This window comes from Cricetulus griseus, chromosome 8 (assembly GCF_003668045.3).
Source record: "Cricetulus griseus strain 17A/GY chromosome 8, alternate assembly CriGri-PICRH-1.0, whole genome shotgun sequence".
NCBI lineage: Eukaryota > Metazoa > Chordata > Mammalia > Rodentia > Cricetidae > Cricetulus > Cricetulus griseus.
In genome coordinates this window covers 97403786-97424749 of record NC_048601.1, presented here as the reverse complement: position 1 = coordinate 97424749, position 20964 = coordinate 97403786, and the positions used below count along the sequence as shown (strand labels likewise).

The following is a 20964-nucleotide window of genomic DNA, read 5'->3' as shown; positions in this document are numbered from 1 at the left end:
TTGGGGGTGAATCTAGGAGAAGCTGGGGGAAAGTGAGGATGAATGTGCCCAAGTACTGTATATATATATGAAACTGTCAAAGAAATAATAAAATTTTATATTATAAAAACATGCTGTCCAAGGGCCACCCTGTCCTACCCTCCCAGACTGTGGAGCCCAGATGCAAAGATGAGGCAGATGAATTAAGTTTTGATTCTAAAGAGTAAATTAAGACTTTGTCAACTGACTGGAAAAGATCCAGCAGAAATTATAGTACCTTTAACTAATGAGGAAATTTCCTCCTTATGGAAGGACAATGAATACTGGTAGATAGCTCTTACTGACTTTTTGGGAACAATTAGCAACAATTATCCCAAAACTGACAGAACTAAATTCGTAGAAAAAGACAATCTGGCCGGGCGTTGGTGGCACACTCCTTTAATCCCAGCACTCGGGAGGCAGAGGCAGGCAGATCTCTGTGAGTTCAAGACCAGCCTGGTCTCCAGGGCGAGTGCTAGGATAAGCTCTAAAGTTACACAGAGAAACCCTGTCTCGAAAAACCAAAAACCAAAACAAAACAAAAAACAATCTGGATCCTTCCACGTATTGTAAGACAAACTCCCATTTCTGGAGTTCTTACCTTCTACACTGATGCCAACAAATCAGGTAAGGGAGGATGTAAATCAGGAGAGGTTAAGTAAAGTAGTTCAAAGTCCGTATACCTCTGTACAGAAGGCAGAATTATACGCAATTCTTATGGTACTTGTGGATTTTACAGAGCCTCTCAATATAGTTACTGACTCTCAATATGCAGAGAGAGTCGTTTTACACATCAAGACTGTAGAATTCATTCCTGATAATACAGAATTAACTTCACTGTTTATACAATTATAGGACACAATCAGGAACAGAATTAATCATATATACATACATACATACATACATACATACATACATACATCACATATCAGACCCCATACAGGTCTGCTAGGCCCACTAGCACAAGGCAATGATGAGATTGATCGTTTATTAATAGGAAATGTGCTAGAAGCCTCAGAATTTCATAAGAAACACCATGTAAATAGTAAAGGTTTGAAAAAGGACTTCTCCATCACTTGGCAACAAGCCAAAGAGATAGTGAGAAACTGTCCTACCTGTTCCTTTTATAATCAAGTTCCATTGCCAGCAGGCTGTAACCCTAAGGGCATTTGGAGAAATGAGGTTTGGCAGATGGATGTCTTTCACTTTGCAGAATTTTGAAATTTAAAATATGTGTATCATACTATAGACACATTCTCAGGGTTCCAATGGGCTACTGCTCTTAGCTCAGAAAAGGCAGTTTCTGTTATAACGCATCTGTTAGAAGTGATGGCTGTTATGGGTATACCTGCACAAATAAAAACTGACAACGCTCCAGCATGTGTCTCCAGCAAATTGGAACAGTTTTTCAAATATTATAACATAAAGCATGTAACCAGTATACCACATAATCCCACAGGACAAGCAGTAGTAGATAGATCTGCTAGAACACTGAAAGAGATGCTCTATAAACAGGCTGGGGGTACGAAAACCCCCCAAACATAGGCTGGGCTCTGGCTCCTCCATAGGAAACATGAGCTCAGGGATGGGCAATGTCAGTGAGGAGGCTGGGCCTGGTGCAGGCTCTACAGGGGGAGGCAAGGGGAAGGTGGGGAGCCATGGCTGAAGATCCACTCTAGGCACTTTTTCTGTTAACCGCCTGGAGACCTTGGCTGCAAACTTTTGCCTTAACTCTTAATTCAACATTCCAGAAACTCCCTGGGAAGGGAAACATGCCCACAGGAGCACCCTATCCTGAAAGTCGGGGTCAAATGTGCCTGCTTATTGACGTTACAAAGAAACTAGCCAGTAGGTGCAACATTCCCTAGGGAGAGGAGAAGGGGGCATCCGGGAAAGCAGAGCCTCCTGTAGGAGGCGGGAAACCAAGCCTCAAGGGAGCCACTGGCCCTGCTGGGCAAACAGGCCAAGGCTCACACCAAGCAGAGGAACCCGGAGCTGAGTTTGAATCAGCTCACTCTCCTCCTACCACCTCCATTCATCATGTGCTAGGGAAAGGTGCTCCTTCAGCTGGCTCTGCCACTGTCCCACCCCATCCACAGCTGGGTGCTGGGGGAATGGAGAGGCCAGAGACAGTGCTGGAGTACTCAGGTCAAGTCACTGAGGTGTTTTCAGTGGCAGGGCAGGGTCAGGTGGGGTAGACGGGTGGATGTTCCTATGGGTATGTGTGTGTGGAGGCCAAAGGTGAACTTCAAGTATAGTTCTTCAGGAGCCATCTACCTTGTTTTAGAGACAGGTTCTCCCACTGGGGTCCTAGGCTCATTGATTAGGCTAGGCTGGCAACCACTTTACCCATGAGCCATCTTCCCAACTCGGAGTCACTGAGTTTTAAGTCTGTCTGAAGCCAGGGAGATTAAAGAGGATGCTGAACACTAATCCATCCCCCCCACCCTTGGTTTCTGACAATCCTGTTGGAAGCAAAGTCTGTCAGCATAGAGGAGAAGCCCTCAGGCAGCAGCTATGACAGGGTCAGAGGCTCAGACTCTCTTTCCTCCTGCAGTGCGTTAAGTTCCTTGCCTTTCAGTGTCTGAACACCAACCGAAAGTGAGCCACTTACATTGTCACCACTGACACAACTGGCACAGAAGGTTTCTTTCACTGGCCTTGGGGGAAACATGGAAAACCAAACAAACCCAACACCAGGGAGACAGAGACTACAGCGCACATTGGAATCCAGTCAGGTTACAATAATAAAGCCAGGCCTGTGGCAGCAGGAACGCAGCTTTCCAGAAGTGGAGAGACTTCTGCTACCACAGTGTGCTTGCCCAGAGTTCTCTTCTGAGGCCTGTGGGCTTGGCGTCTTTGGCACACAAGCAGCTTCTGCTTTTGCTAAACCACTTCCCCTTCTGGAACCTGCTTGTCCATCCCCCTCCCTCCCTATAGTACACCTCTGCCAATGACAGCTGCTGGCTGTGATCCTGGGTGAGGCTGGGCACTGGGGTGCGGATCTGTGTTATGTACAACAGGTCTGAGCGGCCCTGATGTTCACTCTGCCATGGATGCTTGGCTTCTCTCCAGATCAGACTGCCCAGGGACATCTCCATGCTCCCAGATCAGCAACACTGGCTGGGTTTTGGATTCCTCCTCATTGTTTAACCATTAACCCTTGACACCCAAGGGAGATCATTCCTGAGCCCATTACACTGCTTACTGGAGAAGACTGATGGGCCACAAGGGCCACAGTAGATGCTTCCAGAAAAAAAAAAAAGCACAGAATGTCTTCCTTACCCACAGATCCCGCCAGATCTCACATCTCAAACATCTTAATTTCTTTTCTTTCTTCCTTCCTTTCTTTCTTTTTCTTTTTCTTTCTTTCTTTCTTTCTTTTTTTTTTTTTTTTTTTTTTTTTTTTTTTTTTTTTTTTTTTCAAGACAGGGTTTCTCTGTATTGCTTTGGAGCCTGTCCTGGAACTCGCTCTGGCTTCGAACTCACAGAGATCTGCCTGCCTCTGCCTCCCGAGTGCTGAGATTAAAGGAGTGCACTACCAACGCCTGGCCTTAACTTATTTTCTTCTGTGACATGTACACATCTGCCATCTATTACCTCCAAAACACAGACTGCTACATGCCACTTCTTGGGTGGGTTAGCAAGAGAGGGAAGCCAGGCCCTCCTGCTCATCCACAGGAGGGGCAGCTAGCAAGATAGCCACCAGAACTAAACTGAAAGAGTTCCCAGGAGGGCTCTCAGCTACCTCCTCTACTTCATAGTCTATTCCTAGATCCTAGAAAAGATGCTCTGAAGTATGGTGCTAATGGACACAGCTCTATCAACGAGCAAATGGATTCATGGGGTACGGGGTGCCAGGGCAGACTGAGATACCATTAGCATGTACTATGGTAGGAATTAAGAGGACCCCAAGACTGTGACCCTTAGAAGAGCAGACACATCTGTTGCCCCTTAGAAGAATGGGAGACACATCTGTTGCCTGGAAGACATTCCCAGGGTCTCTCTCCAGATTATTAACCATAGCAAGGGATGCTTAGGGCCTTGATAAGCATGGAGATACCCAGGGTCACACAGAAACCCAGCCACATTATGAACACTTTTGTCCTCAGAGTGCTAGGAAGGGTCTGGGAGGACAATGCCAGGATCTGTAGAGAAATGTTTGGCACATAACTGAGTGCTCTGTAAGTTGTGGATGTTACCATCTGCCTAGAGCTCTGAGGAACTGCTCAGACTCTGACCTCTCTCCCTCTCTGGTTTCCTACCTCTTCTATTCCCACAGCAATAAAGAAGCAGAGAGAGAGAGACCAGCATAGTCACCACTGGATCACCATCCCAGCTCTAACAAAACGTTAACCTCCTCTCACAAACTAGAGTCCCAAGGGTTCCCTCTGAGAGTCCTGAGTCTTTGGAATACCTCCCCCTCTCTCCCTTGAAGACCTTTGTCCCCCTGGAGATGTTGGGGGTACTTTTTTTTCTGTTTGAACTTTTTAAAAAACAAGTAGTGATCATGACAAGGCCACCAAGAGCTGGGCTGCCGGGTGCTACCCTTAGGCATGGCCTTCTGGAAGAAGGAAGAAAGGTCCACTGTTGGATGAATGTAGCAAGTTCCTGGAAGAAGGAAGTGAAATTAGCAGACTCAGATGGCAGGATGACAGGGTTGTCAATGGATGCTTTGTACTTTCAAACTCAGCGGTCTAAATGTTTCTAGCAGGCCATACGGTGGGTGAGCCACGTGTGTGGTTGAACTCTGTGAGGTTATCGTTTTCAGGTTTAAACATGGTCACCTATTGGACAGGCCACAGGTTAATCTGCTATCATCCACTGCTCTTCACTGCTCAGCAAACAGGCTCATACCAGGGCCTCTGACCTCAACTCTGGCCCTTCCTATCAGACCACACTGCTTCCTTCCAGTGACCACAACAGAACCTCAGACCTCTTGCTTCATGGGTGAGGATGCTGGGCCCTCCACGAAGGGTCTACAGCTCGCCCTCACTCTCCTGCAAGAGATACCTAAATGACTAGCTGAGAACCCAAAGGCAAATTCTATCCCACTCTTGTTCTGTATGGTCAATCTTGCTGTTCCTGCTAGATAGGAGAGTCGAGATGAACCTTAACTGATTTAAAACATAAAGTATTTAAATTCTGTATTTGGAGCCTGGATCATACTACAGTGTTCATGTATGTATCTTTACATGGTTTCCCTACTAATACATGTCTAAACACACACACACACACACACACACACACACACACACACACACACACACACGAGTACACAGACATACACACGTACATACACATATGACCCTCCAGTACCTAGAAGCACATATCATGTCTTAAGGTTGGAGGGAATAAATTTATAAAAGTCTCCAACCTCCATCATGGCTGCATATGAGGCCCAAGGCCATAGTACCTCTTTGTTCAAGACTCCCTGAACACCTCTGGGTAACCCCTCTGCCATGTCAAAGCACTTGGAGACAGTTTCTGGGTGCCCAGGCGCAAGAGCTATGTGACATCCCTGCCAAAGACGGGCAATGGCAATCTAGCTGCCAAGAGGCATGGACTAACACACAGAGTCTGAGGGATCCAAGGGACCCTGAAGACCACTTATAGCAAGGCCACAGGGCCCTCTGACAATGCCTTATTTACAGAGCCAAGTAAAGACCACAATTAAGCACTTCTGGTCCCAGGGCCAGAACTTAGGGTATGGTGACAGCCAAGAATCAGGGTGCCTGGCTCATGGGCCATATGTTTGGAGATTCTCATACCACCGCCTGAGAAAGAGTGGACAGCAAGGAAGGTCTCAAGCCAGGACCATGCCAAAGGTCACAGCAAGAGAAAAAGAATGACAAAGCAAGGAGACATGCATAGGTTCACATGCAGGGGTTCACACCTCACTGACTAGGCAAACTACTCAGGCTCCAGGCTGCTTTCACTCAGAAAATAGCAGCAGGCAGACAGGTGCATCTGATTGCACCATAAGGAAAAGTGGGTGGACAGGACCGGGAGGGGAGCCCGTGGGCAGAAACTGGCATGATGGGAGCAGTTCCAGAACCAGGCCCACATCTCTACCATATGGATCCCATGGAGATGGCCTGTTTGCTTACTTAAATAGAAGTTGCTTCATTCCATAACAGTTATTAACGTAATCTCCACTACCAAACGGATGCTACGACATGGTAAGATGAGAAAGACCAGGAGAATACATCAGCAATGAGAACACACAACACACACACACACACACACACACACACACACACACACACACACACACACACGTCCTCTGCTCTTGCCAGATTCAGGGTACATTTGCCAGATTTCTCCAGTAAATGAAGAAAGATAATATTTTATTTTTGGTTTTCTTTTTTTGAAGCACAGTCTTATGTAACTCAGGCTGGCCTTGAACTCACTATGTAGCTGAGGGTGACCTAGAACTTCCAACCTTCCTGCCTCTACCTCCCAAGTGCTGACATTGAAGGCATACACCTCCACACTCAGTTTGTGCAGTGCTGAGGATTGAACCCTGGGCTTTGTTCATAGTAGGCAAATACTCTACCAACTGAGCTACAACTCTAGTGCAAGAAAGATGACATTTTTTAAAAGTCAGTTTGCTCAAGTTTGCTTCTGGCTAGATTCCTTGTATGTACCTTTTGCATTTTCATGACAACCCTCAGGAGATATTCCAGCTGTCATTCACTAGTTCAGAGACGCCAAGGAGCCTGTCTGGTCACCCAGCTAGTGAGATGGGCAGCAGGGGAGAATCCAGTTCTCCAAACCCCTATTCCTCATCATACATTAACTTAAGGCCTAAAATACCATGGAAACTAGAGCAGGTGTGCCAAGCCACATCAATTCAGGTGCAGTCTACCCTTCTTGTGGGACTGGAAGCTCCTAGGGAGATTTTTTTTTTTTTTTTTTTTTTTTTTTTGCCTTCTTTATCTCTCCCAAGTAGGATGTGGAGGAGGAGTGAAAGGAACTCCTGCTGGAGAAACTGGATTTAAGAGACAGCCCACTGGGTTCACATGTCAGCTCTGCCCTCACGAGCTGTGTCCCTTGGGCAAATGACTCATCCCATCAGAGCCTCTATTTCCCTGATTATAAAATTGGGCAACAAGCAGAACCAGGTCAAGCTGTGATGGGCTTAGTGACAGAACTTTGAAAGAGTCTGGCATGGTGCCAAGTGCTGAGCAGTGTCCAGCAAAGACCCGGGCTCTAAGATGCAGCCTCGCAGTGCACACCAGTGTCCCAGAGGAGCCTGTCCTGCCCGGGGTTGGCCTCTGCAGCCACACCAGGCAATAGAACTGGGTCAGAAGGCAGGTTTTTCCAGCCTGGTGAAATTTGGCTCTTAAGAGACAAAATAAAGGATGGAAAGAGACAGAAGAGAAAGAAAGGAAGAGAGATGAACAAGGGGAAAGGGAAGGTGGCAGTGAAAGACACTGCTGGGTGACAGCCCCAAGTCCTAGTACAGAAGGTAGTGTTCTCTCAGGGTCCAAAGACAGAAAACCAGCAGAGTTATCGGGGGCCCCCATACCTATTCCCAGGGAGCCGAGGATGGCTCACTCTCATGAAACATGCCCACTGAAGACCCGAGTGTTCTTAAAAGAGAGGGAAATTCAAATACCAGTTAGGCAAGGGGTCTTTCCTGGCAAAGAAGGTAATGAACATACAGTGTTGTGTGGAAGGTGACAGGAGAGATCAGAGCTGCAAAATGTCATTGATTTTTGGCTGAGTGACATTGAGGACGTTCCCTTTCTGCTGGCTCCCAAGTGCCAGAGTGCTGAGACTTACTGAGCTCAGTGAAAATGAGGAACAAGGCAAATGCAGGGGTTCACCTGGCTCAAGGCTGCAAAGCCAGCAGCAGCTGGCGGGTATAATGTGTGTGTGGGAGGGACTGAAGACATCTATAAGTCAGTCTATAAAATTGTTGGAAATCAATACCTTCCTCCCTCCACACATTTTCCCAGGTTGCACACTGCCTTCCAGCACCATCTGTCTGTCCAGCACAGTGGTTCAGCATGTGGGCTCAGGTGCCAGACAGCTCCGGCTTGATGCCTGGCCTTGCTGCCCCTACTATATGCTCTGTTTGCAGATTCCCCATTTGCATGATGGAGACCACAGGAGCACCACTCACACAGCCACTACAGAGATGGAACAGGCCATATAGAAATGGTAGTGGGAGGGGTGGCCCAGGGGTATTTAGTCTCTGCAGAATGACTTTTGTCTGACGTTTTCCTGCCTCCCCACTGATCCTGGACCACACCACACCTGATACTGATGCAATTCGCCATGGCTACTTCCAAGCATCCTGTGATTTGAGTTTTCTAAGTCTGAGATGTATCTGTCATGATCCTCTAAACCAGAGATACCTTGGTAGAAACTAAGGCATACTTAGGTAGTGTCCAAGACAGGGATGCACCGTGAGAGGCTGTGACAACACACGGAAAACCTGAATGCTGGAATGATGTGGTACTAGTCTCACTCCCAGAGGCCTGTCCTTCTTATCGTAGTCAGAGTCAACAGCAGGCCAGAACACCCCTGGCCTCAATGATTCAGAGTTTTCAGAGACTTTTCAGACCAAAATCTTCTAGAAACACAAATGAAAAGGAATTGGTCACTGATCAAGTGTTTCTCAAGCCCGTCACAGAAAGTTTAGGAAAGACAGGTCTCAAAGACTCCATTGCAGACAAAAGTAGGGTATACTGCTGGTGCTGCCCAGGGAGCACTGTTTCCAGGAGCTGTGGGGTCATCAGGTCAGGAGAAAGCCACAAATGGACCCAGCTGCATGAGGTAGTCAACTTAAAACTGTACAATCAAACCTTTCTGATGTGTCAACAAAACCTGAGAACAAAGAGCAAGGGAAAGTTGCTTGACCCGGGGTCAAGCCTCTGTATGCTTGGTGGTATGCCTCTGTAAAGAAGACAGAGCAAGCCAGGCAGTAGTGGCTCACACTTCTAATCCCAGCATTCAGGCGGCAGAGGTAGGCAGATCTCTTAAGTTCGAGGCCAGCCTGGTTATAGAGTGAGTTCCAGAACAGCCAGGAATACACAGAGAAACTCTGACTGAAGAGAGAGAGGGGGGAGGAAGGAAGGAAGGAAGGAAGGAAGGAAGGAAGGAAGGAAGGAAGGAAGGAAGGAAGGAGGGAGGGAGGGAGGGAAGGAAGGAAGGAGGCAGAGTGAGGGGCTGGGAGGGGTCAAGGCCTTTCACTTGAGGGTGGAGCCCAGTGTGGTGCCTTCTTCTCATACAGCTGAAGGAACTGGCTCAGATGGTGGCAGAAGTGAGAAGATGGGGAGGAATAACTTCCTAGGGATGAGGTCAGGGGAATGGACATTAAAGACTTCAGGCCACACCTGCTGTCCAGGCCCAGGCTGGTACCAGCCTATTTATTCTCTTGATTCCTAGTAGAAGCTGTGAGTTAACATTAGGTCACGAGCTCTACTCTCTGTCCAGGGCTGAGCCTGTCCTTTCTTCACTGTACTTCACGTTCACTAACGTGGCAATTCCCTGTACTCACTTAGACAGGAACCAATATTATGGTGTCAGGTGGGAATCTGAGGTCCCAGAACTTGTTGAAGTCAGCATGCTAGAATGAAGATTGAGGTTGAGGTTGCTCTCCTGAAACCTGGGTCCTCATAGCCTTCTCCTGGCCTGTGATTATCCCCAGAGGGCACCCACAATCTCCTGTGCACTGAGCCACTCCAACTCCCAAGATGGCACCCCATGATGTGGGCCTCAAGTTCCTGGTATATGGACATATTTCTACGCTCTCTAACTTGGGGCGCAATACCTTAGCTCAAGGTGGCTTTCCCTCTAGGCCCTGGGCCTATCTCCACATAAGTAAGGAGAGCTGCTAGATAAATCTAAAAATGTATTTAGACAAAGTCTTGCACTGGATAAGACCAAGTACACACTAGAATGTCCAAATGACAGTGTCTTCCACCACAACGTTCTTAACCTGGGCCACCCCAGGCTCCCTGCTGGGTTGGTGACTCCAGCTGTGTTCGCAGGTAGCTTTCTGGTAAGGGAAACACTCTAGAACTTCCATGTGTTGCCCATCCACCACTGAATCTCACTTTACTCTTCTCAGTCAAGGGGCAGGATCATTATTCCCATTTTACTTGTAAGAAAACCAGCTCCCAAATACCAGGGACCAAAGTGGGAGAGGTCATGAGCTGGAGGGGACAAGCAGTGATGCCAAGATTGCAGTTTTGTCTCTGACTCCCAAATGCGTTCTCACTCAGCCATGTGCGCCTTCTGTGGATCGGGCAAGCACCATCCCACTTTCCTGCTCGTGCCAAGATTCTGTTCTTGAGAATCTGCAATGAGTGGCGGCCAAGTCCCTGCTGGAGTCCAGCAGGTGGCTGGACCACCTCCTACAGTACCAGGGACGAGAGGTTCCTGGAGCTGGTGAGGCATAAGGGCTGGTGACAAGGGCCCCCCCTCCTCCTCTGTTTGTTAGGCGACGTGCCAGACCAGCTTCCAATCAAAGGATTGTCTTGTCACCAAAACGCCTTCTGGCAGAGAAGGAGTGCTGCTTCTTGTCAATTAGCTTGTGCAAAAGACCCAAACAACTTTCCCAGGTAGGAGATGAAAGGGAAAAGACAGACACAATGATGTTGCCAAGATATGTCCTCTCATAAAGTGTACAAGATGCAATATGGCTGAAATTTCTGCACGTGTGTGTGTGTGTGTGTGTGTGTGTGTGTGTGTGTGTGTGTGTGTGTACAGGAACATGGATGTGTGCACGGAAGGGGTCAGAGGTCAAGCCCAAGTGTCTTCTCAGTTGTCTCCACCTCTCACTGAACTTGGAGCTCACTGATTCAGCCAGGCTGAATCAGATATCCCAGACACCCACCTGCCCTGCCTCCTCATGTAACACCTAGTTAGTTAGTTAGTTAGTTTGTCTACATAGGTTTGGGGATTAACTCAGGTAAAGTGCAAGCCATTTCCATGGCCCTTCCCTTTCAATAAGTGGTTTTCATAAGATAAGTAAATAACGGATTCACTCAGATTCTGAGATGTTAGTTCCTAAAGATAGCTAAACATTTTTGGTTCTCAAAGACAGTCTTGGTTTTGTTCATTCCACTCTTCAGCTGGCCTGGGCATTTCCTCATTCTCTCGGGGTAGTGGTGTAGGAGGCACTTCCTCTGGGCTGATACACGAATCCATACTTGCCATCTTTAAAGAGGCTTAGGGTTTAATTAAGGAGACTGGCAGACACATCAGAGAAAAGTAATTAGGCTCAGAAAAGGGAGCTGCTAACACTCAGTTAACTCCTTGCCCAACTTTCTCCTCTTCCCAGGGGCCATGAACACAAAGGCTTCTCTCCTCTACCTGAAGGCAAATTCCAAAGGACACCCTAGTTCCCGATGTCCCAGGGGCTGGCTGGGACAGCTGTGGTGACTGCCTCACAGCCTCCTTTCCGTCTGATACGGCTTGCTTCCTCTCCCATCCCTGCAGGGACAGAGCTGAGATACAGAATCGTGGGCAAAGAAAAACCCCAAGGAAGAGAACCCAGTCACTTAAGGAGGGTCTCATCATTTAACGAGAAATAGAGACAAATGTGTGCTCTTGACCTCATCACAGCAGTGAATCCTGACCCAGTGTTGCTACCCACAGGATTCCACCTTGGTCCTATCCTGAAGACTGATATTGATTGGCATGATCACAGAAGACAGAGGACAGTCCAAAACACCTCAGGCCAGCCTGCAGGCTGTGCCTGTGCCCACCTCTGTCCCAACTGTTTCTTTGAGTAGCACAAAACAGAACTACTTTGTTGCCATTGTTTGACGCTATCTTCTGACCTCTAACCAAGAAGCAGGGCATATGGGCCCAGCAGGTGGGCCTCACCTGTAGCCTTGAGAAATGTCCCACACTTCTCAACTTGATTATAATATAAGACGCTAGTTTGAGCCCCTGGTTTGCCTCTCCTATGCCACGGGACCATGGTGGGTCATAACAGGCAGGCTGGTCCGGGTTGAAGTTTCTGTTCTCTCTGGGTGCCCAGGAAGCACCACACACCCTTTGGGCTGGCACTTCTCCTGGCTGGCACTCACCTGGCTAAGTTCTGCTCTTAGACTGTTTGCTCCTACTGTCCAGTGTTTCTCTGTCTTACAGCTGAGAATATTTTATTACTTGTGCCCTAAGGCCATTTCAGCAATCTCAAGCTACATTTAACAAGCAAGAGTGGTATGGAGACAAACAACCTCTCTGTTCTAATCCTGGCTTCTCTCCAGGGCCAAGATACCACCTTGAACACTCACTCATCTTTGCTGATAGAAACAGGATGCTATCAAATGCCTACCTGTGGGAGAACCAGCTCCCCTGGCACCTCTCCTCCTACCCTCACACGTGGATCCTTGAAGACCACCCTGGACCCAGGGAAGGCATGGGCAGCTGGAGAAACCAATCTGAACTTTCCTACTTCTTAGACCCCGTGGTACACAAAGAGCATGGACCTCCATGGAACAGCACAGCACAGAGTACATGCAAACATAAGGATAGGCAGATCCCCATGTCCAGGGTCCCCAGGTGTGACCTTAGAGCTGAACTCACTTGTCTCATGCCCGTGTCACCAATGGTCCTTCCGTCCCTGCCTGGCGAGTGACATGGACAATTGCAGTAGAAGTAAAGTGTCACTCTAACCTAGCTCCATATCCTCATGTACTGCTCAGACCTGATCCCTGTTGAAAGAAACAGGTTCTGACTACTGGAAAGTAGCCTGGTGATGAAGGCAGATACTTGAGTCCTGGAGTCTTAGCTATCGTCTGGCACTGGACTGGCAAGTGGGCATCCCAGCACAGCTGGTCTCTTATCTTCCACACTGGGTGCTCTTGTTAGGGTGCCCCGTGCTGTGCGGATATCTTTGTCTATTTTTGTTCAATGGCCCTCCCTCAAATAAAACCTAGAAAAAGTGTCGCTATTACTAGTCTCTACTGAGGACTATGTACTGTCACAGTTGACGAAACACAAGACTAACCCTAGACAGATTGGAAAGGCATGAAGACACTTTCTGTTTGCCTCTTCCTCGGCCCATACTTCATTTAGGTAATCAGTTTGTAGCCTGGAAAATTTTCTGAAAAATAAATGGGCTCTGAAGTGAAGCTTCTTGGCAGTTGTTTTCTCTCCCATTTCCCCTACCCTCCCTCTGAACTGCTCAGCTCCCTGCTAGGGATGCTCAGTCTCTGGCACCCTTTGCTTGGGGGCACTCCAGACACTTGGAAGAGCCTAGTGAGGCACCCTCCCAACTGTAGCACTCTTGGTTTCCTCTGTTCCTGTGTCTACTTCCTCCAAATCGACCACTCGAGAAACACCCCGGGCTTCAGGCTTCCCATTTCTTCCTTAGGCAGCCCACCAATCTCAACAACCCGAACCTGTCAGCGTCTGTTGACATATAGCACTCAGGCTGATAAAGCAGCGCTGAGCATCGAGTTAGAACAGGCCTTCGTTTGCTTGGTTGATGAGCCGTGACCTCACTCAGAGAGGATAGTGAGCCTCGTGAGAAGGGAATCCCGTCCCTTGGGCTTAACCACAGGGAACTCTCAGGGGGCTCCACTACCACCCATGCTGTGCACATGTAGCCAGAACAGGGAGCACCTCCAGTTGCTCTGCTCATTCACTCCAAGTGTACTCATCTCTTCCTCTACCTACTTAGACAGTAACTAAATCTCCATCCTTTACTTCCTGTTGACAGGAAGCCTTCTCTGCCAGCTCATGGCTTGCCACAGACCAATGGGATCGCGTCCGAGCCACAAGGTTCCTGCCAGGGCCCTGGTGCTTTGGTGCTCTCTAGCTGGGCAGCGAAACTGCTGATGAATGTTCAACAGAGACCAATTTGCTCTCAGTAGCCCCAGATTCCCAGCTGCTTTTCCGTGAGGCGGAGGCCCACCCTCAGCAAGGGAAGCTTGTTGGGCAGCGGTCCTTAGGCAGTGAGGTCCTGTGGGAGAGCAGTCTTATAGTGACTCCCTCTTGTGCCGGGAGGGCAAAGAGGAAGGATGCCTCAGGGCGAGGGCAGAACTTTTATGATGAGGGAAACAACCAGCTGGATGTGTAGATACAGAACTCCACATTTGCTGCTAAGTACGGTGACTGCAGATCCCTTGGAGTCTGTGTGGGTCCTGTGCCGGGGGTGGGGGTCGGGGCAGGGAGCATCCAGAAATGGCAGCTCAATGAGCTACACTACCCCAAGTCCTAGGAGCTGAGTACCCAGGGCCAAAAAAGAGCTGTTGAAGTTCTAGCCCACAGTACCGGTATATGTGACCTTGTTTGAAATAAGAGCTAAACTCAGATGGTGTTGTTAGGGTAGGCCCTCATCCTATGTGACTGACACTCTTTAAAGAGGAAGAAATGTGAGCACAGACACCCAGAGGGGAAAGGCCACATGAAGATGGAGGCAATGTTGGAGTGATGCTGCCACAAGCCAAGAGCTGTGGGGCTACCAGGCAGTACGAGCAAGGGAGACAGAAGAGAGAGCATGGCCCTGCTAACACCTTGACATTGGCATTCAGGCCTCTAGACCCAAGAGGGTCTAGGTAGGTTCTTGTGATTGCATGTCACCTGGCTTGTTCTGCTGCATTATAACAGACCCAGAAACCTAATCCGACAGGGTCCCTGCCTCAGAGGCATGTGAGTGGGAATGGGGGAGCTGTGGAGAGCAAGTGGGGTGTACCCTAACCTGGCCACGAGGGGTCCTCACCTCCTGTTTTCTGGTGCTCCCCTGCATTGTTTCCTCCACCATGCTGGGAATCTTAGTGTGGCAACTGGGAGAAACCTGAGTGCATGATAAAGGCTGTGGGGCCCACACTGCTCTGGTTTTCCTTGACCCTGCTGTGTACTCTCTGAGACTCACATCCTGGGGCAGAAAACCGTCAGGGGAGTGAGGCATAACTCTGCCTCCTCCCAGTTTGCACCCTGCCCTACTTTCCTAAGTCCTGCTCTGGGTATACAGTCTACTCATTCTGTACTTAAGATCACTGAACATTAGCACAAACGCTAAGCTAGGAAGATCCTGGCTTGCTCAGTCTGTCTGGTAACTGGGGAGCTGCACCTTGCTTTATTTATGTGCAACCTACTACATAGCCGGATTAGTGCAAGGCCTGGGGATGTCCTGGCACTAAGACGTCCATGGCCGCTACTTTCCTACAAAGGTAACTGTAGGCACCTGCCACCCAATAGACACTGCCACAGCGTTCTGCTTTTAAATATGGCAAACTGTGGAGACTTAAAGTAGCAGGTTTTGATTCTACCTCTCGTGGTTTTCTATATCTGTTGGAACAACCTTACAGTCTGCTCATCTCTGGGGTCAGCTGGTAACTCAGCCAGGGCAAGGGTCATAACAGCCCTGCTCACGGGCCCAGCCAACTCCACAAAGGCCAGCTAATGGAAGACAGTGTGGTTGTGTGTCTAGCAGGCAGTTCAGGTGGCCTCAAATCCAATGCTTTGTCCAGCCTATTAGTCACAATAGGACTTAGGACATGGAGCCAGACAGGTCACAGTGTGAGAAACTTGAGTACAGTTAACAAATCAGTAACTAAATCTCTAAATCTAACTAATATCATTAAATAATTACTACACATATAATTCTATTATATACTGTTTAAATAATATGAATTTTGGTATATATGCACTACTTGACTCCAGTGCCCCAACTGTATTGGCTGTGCCCAGTTGATATTCAGTTGGCATGCTGTACCCACTTTCAAGAAGCCCACTCACTAGCCAGACCTTTTACACGAAGACACTGACACACAGCATTCAGGCTTTGTTAGTGAGCCTGGAACCACAAGAGAGTCCTGGGGCCCTGCACTGAGCTGGTGAAGCTCACAGACACCAAGCCATTGAAGCATGGCCTAAGTCGCTGACTCACATTGGCTACTCCAGCTGCTGGCTAGTCTTTATCTGGAAGCCAGAAATATCCTGTCATTGTCAATTAGTAGTAAAGGGTAGTCCTCAGTGATGGATGGAATAGTGCAGATGACTTATGAAAGATATATAGATGATAGGTAGATGGATACATGATTGATGGGTGGAGATGACAGATAGGTATATAGATGGCACTTGAATATAAACAGACAAGGGGTAGACTGATGATGAATGGGTGAAGATGACGTAAGAGTATTTGGACAGATTAGATAATGGCAGACAGATGATGATATATGGGTAGATAATGAACGAATGGATAGATGATGGTTGGATGGATGGATGAAGAGATGATGGACAGATGGACAAATGTTACATGGATATCAGGTAAGCTAGATAGATCACAGATAGGTAACTGTCTCAGCTAGGGTTTTTCCTGCTGTGATAAACACAATGACCAAAAGCAGGTTGGGAAGGAAAAGATTTGACTTGTATTCCTAAATCACTGTTAGCATCAGAGGAAGTCAGGACAGGAACCCAGACAGGGCTGGAACCTGGTTGCATCAGGAGCTGATGAAGAGGCCATGGAGAATGCTGCTTACTTGTTTGCTCCACATGGCTTGTTTAGCCAGCTTCCTTTAGAACCCAGGACCACCTGCCCAGGGATGGCCCCACCCACCACCCACTTCCCACAATTGGGTGGACCCATCCCCATTGATCACTGATTAAGAAAAGCCTCACAGCTGGATCTTATGGAGGATCCTTCCTCTATGATGATTCTAGCTTGTGTCAAGTTAACACTAAACTAGCCAGTAACAGCGATGGGTGGTCAATAGAAGGAAGGATGGACAGATAGGAAAACAGATGACACACAGAACCAATGACATGAGAACAGAAGAAATGGAGGCTAGAATCCAAATGTTTTAAAACAGGAGGTGTAAGAATCCTATGGAAAACTTAATGAATAACAAAATCATGGGTCTTGTCTCAGAAATTTCAATTCAGTAGGTTTAGACTGACACCTAGGATTTGATATTTTTAAAAGCATATTAGAGTGCTATTATACTTAAACTGGTTCAAGACCACACTTTGATAAGCCCTGCCCTAAACTCCAGCTATCAAAGAGCATGTACAAACCATCTTAGTCAAGATCAAAGCTACATGTCTTCCTCACACTCTAGTTCAGGGTGTTTCAGCGGTGAGAGAGACAGGGAACATATTGTCACTTGATCCTCTAACCCCAGGGTCAGAACACTATTCCTATTGCTATGCTCTGCAGGGAGTGTGGTCACAGGCCATCACCAGCACTGTGATGGCCTCAAACAGGGTGAGAAGCTAGCCACACAGCAGGTGGCAGTATCTTGAGCTCACTCAAACCCAGTTGTGCCACCACAACCTTCTGGCTGGCCAGATACTCTTGATTCTATTTTTAGTCTGTCTCCAGTGACAATGAAGGACTTCAGGAGCTCCTCTCCCAAGAGGGCTGGGAGCATGTGCATTCTGTCACCAATGCCTAGTAAGTGAAGACCCTAACCTCTCCGGGAGCTTCAGTCATACAGGGTCCTGCCTCACTCAGGACCTTCTTCCCATCTCCCTGGGAGCATCCTCCAGCTACCCTCCCCCACTGAATGAAGGGCTCCAGACTCTGATCCCTTAAGTCTGCCAAAGCACTTAGCTTGCTGGTGTGTCTGGCTACTTCTCATAAATTTTTGTTCCTTGAATTTTAATGGCTTCTCAGTTTGGGACACCTGAAAAAAAAAAAAAAAAAAAAAGCTCCCAGACAAGAGCTTAGGCCTTAGTGAATACTTTTAAGTTAAACAGCACTAGCAAAGGAGTAAGAAAGAAGTTTCAGGAAACCAGACAGGCCATGAGGATATGCTAATAAGTGGATTCCTTGGGGGAAACAGCAGCACCCTGCAGGGTTCTCCTGAAATGGTCTGTGCAGCCACATCAGAACTGTCTACCCAATGACACCCTACTTGGTGCAAGCCTGTCCTTTGAGTACTGTGATGGTTCGGATGAGAATGGCCCCCAATGGATCATATATTTGAATGTTTGGTCCCCAGCTGGTGGAACTGCTTGGAAAGGACTAAGAGGTATGGTTTTGTGGAGGAAGTATGTCACTGGGGATGGGCTTTGAGGTTTCAAAGCCCCACCCCTGCCTCACATTTGTGGATCAGATACAAGATCAGCTACTGTTTCAGCACCAAGGTAACCAAACAGACACTATCCCAGTACTTGAGGCGCCCCCCCCCCACACTTCAGCTGAACCAGATGCCAAAGCTGGGAGGAATCTTTCAGAAAGGGAGAAAGACACATGCCCAAAGCTGTCCACAAGGCCACTGGGGTCTTAGGGCAAGCTTGAGAGAAAGGGGCAGGGTCCTTGCTGCAGTTCTGCCTTTGTGAGCAATTCCTGAGTCTTGGCTGGTCTGGAATTCATTTAAGAGGACCATTTAATAGGCTTTGAACATACAGAGATGTCTCTGCCTCTGATTCCAGAGTATTGATATGAGGTATGCACCACTATGCCTGGCAGAGCCTGGCCTTTCAAAAGCCGGGGTTGTCTGAGGAGACACAGGATACCCAATTAAACAGGGATGTGCATAACAACAGACCAATTTTAGTGCAAGTATATTCCAAATATGGCATGGGGACAAGCTTAAGGTTAAAGAAAAAAATGTTGTTTGAAATCCATTTTCAGTTGGGTCTCTTCTGCTTACTCTCTGCTGACCTTCCTTCAAGGTCCTACTTGATCTGGTCCCAGGCCACCCCTTCCTTCCATGGGACACTGCATTCCCCTGGATGTAGGAGTGCCATCTCCTCCTGCATCTGATGTGGTCTGACGTGGCTGTCACTCTCTCCCCTCACCACAAGCAGCTGTGGAGCTGACCTGTCGTCATATGTCCTGGGTGTGACTGTTAAGCACCTGTCTGAAGTCCCTAGTTCACAGCCTCTCCTGGCATAAGAATTAATAGGTCAGCATTAGTGGGTAGATTCGAGGAGTCTCTGGTTCCACCAGCAAATACAAGCACTCTTAAGAGACCGAAATCTCTCCCTTGGACCTGGACCCAATCCTAAGGAAAACACCAGGCATAGGTCACATTTGGTGAACAGCTGTGTGACAGGGCTGGGTTATGCCAAGAATATGCTAGAATGTCTCAACTTTGATGCTGCTTTTCAGTATTCAGCCTGTCAGTGCCTTAGCTGGTGCTGGAATTTGCCCTATACCGCCTCACATAACCCTGCACTTCCATGACAAACACTCTTGAGCCTCTCAATGTGGCCTCGACTCAGTGTGGCTTGCTCAATGGGCAGACACTATTTACTCCCCTCCTCTCTCCTTACCCTGCCCACTTTTATTATTTATTTTATTGAGACCATTTGCTTTGTGGCCCAGGCTAGGCTTAGATTTACAACAATCCTCATGCCCCAGCCTCCTAATTGCGGGGATCTCTTTCTTCACTCTGGCATGCATGTAATCACCACATGAGTATACAGCACTTTACATTGTAAAGAGCTTTCCCATTTATTATCGTATTTCAGTCTCCCTACAAGGTGGGCAAATCGGCACCATTTTCTGAGACAAGACAAGCTATGTTAACTGTTAAACAGATCTTAGCAGTAATTTTTAACTTTCTATTTAAAATAGTTTTAAAATGCTGGGCGATGTAAGTAGGAGTGTTTTCTCAAGTAAAACCTGTATGCCCGCTTGTTGGGGCCACTGCAGGACTCATGGCTTGCCCAGATGCTCAACCTCACCCTGTTCCCCAAAGCACCCATTTGCCATGGGGGGCTCTGAGCCCCAAGTCTCCCCTCAGAATGGTACTCCTGCACTGGGATTAAAAGGGGATAGGAACATGTAAAAGGAAGGGCTTGGTGGGTAAATACAGTAGGAACAGCCTACTGCTTACTCCTCAAGGTGAAATGAGTGGGCAGCCCAGGCAAGCCAGCTCTGCCTATGCTGTGACAGGGATCAGCGATGACTCCGTGGGGTAGTACTGACAGAAGGTGGGGCTGAAGGTGCTGTCCCACACTGCCTAGCACACACACGTGTAAAAATCTTTGCTTGGGTGGTCATTGTGAAGGATGTAACCAGGTGTGGGTTCCCTTAGTGGTAAAGCTAAAGACTGAGGTACACCTCCTGCGACCTGACCTCCCTCTATGGAGGTGAAAACAAGCGTCCTTGGGCTACCCTCTAGGGCAGGCCAGACTGATTGATGCTGAGCACTGGGAACAATCTGCTTTGCATGCTGCTCCCTCTGACTGTTTAGACCAATGTCCAATCAAGGTGGCAGAGTGGTGATTTGAGCTGAAGTTAGCTACATACAGCCTTGTGTAGATGAGGGCTCCTCTAACCTTCAAATTCCACAGAGGCCCAAAATGTTCCTGGAGCCAAACCGAGGAAAGCACTGCAAAGGGACCCCAGCCTCGACTCACATGAACCCTGAGGAAATTGGTGCGGAGGGACAGCCATTTGGGGGTGCACCCATACCGTGGCCCCCGCGATTTCCCCACCCACTACTCCTCTCCTTGGTCCCTAGCGGCCGCGCATAGCTCCACCCCCCACCCCCACCCCCAGAGCGCAGTCCACACGGTCCTTTTTCAGCAAAACAACACGACTCACCACCCCCCTCCCCAGCACCCGCACCGGCCAGATCCGGGGCTACGCCCAGTCCTCCAGCAGGCTACGCGCACCCGGGAGCGCGCTCCGCGTCCCCGCTTCCCGGCAGACACCCCTGCCCTTGCCTCTGCCCGGGACAGTTCCGGAGCTGCACGCGAGTGCGGACCGAGATCCGAGCATGGGTTCTGCGGCCCAGCTTGGGCCCCGCCCCTCCCCCTCCGCAGCCTCCCGAAGGGACAGGAGGGCAGCACGGCGCGCGGGGGGTGTCCCGTGTTAACCGCCTCGGCGCTGCGGGAGTCTAGAGCTCCGGGAACGGGGCTCACCGGAATGTGCACTCGCAGTGACCGTCTCTTCAGGCTAGGGTTTTTCTTGCCGCCGCTCCCTCCGGGGCTGGAAACCTCTTTCTTCTTCTTGGTGTCCATGGCTGCGCTTCCCATAACTTTAGGCAGAAGTTAATTCCGGTGCCT

The 20964-nt window shown here is 48.7% G+C and overlaps 1 protein-coding gene across 2 annotated transcripts in view; it reads right to left on the bottom strand.

Moving 5' to 3' along the window:
• The window catches only part of Prkag2 (protein kinase AMP-activated non-catalytic subunit gamma 2), a 274500-nt gene extending 253536 nt beyond the window's left edge, over nucleotides 1-20964 (bottom strand). For both annotated transcript variants that reach the window (XM_027428414.2, XM_027428415.2), the window contains exon 1: nucleotides 20821-20964. In XM_027428414.2, the coding sequence (XP_027284215.1) occupies nucleotides 20821-20934 (114 nt within the window). In that variant the 5' untranslated portion in view covers nucleotides 20935-20964. The remainder of the gene's footprint in view (nucleotides 1-20820) is intronic.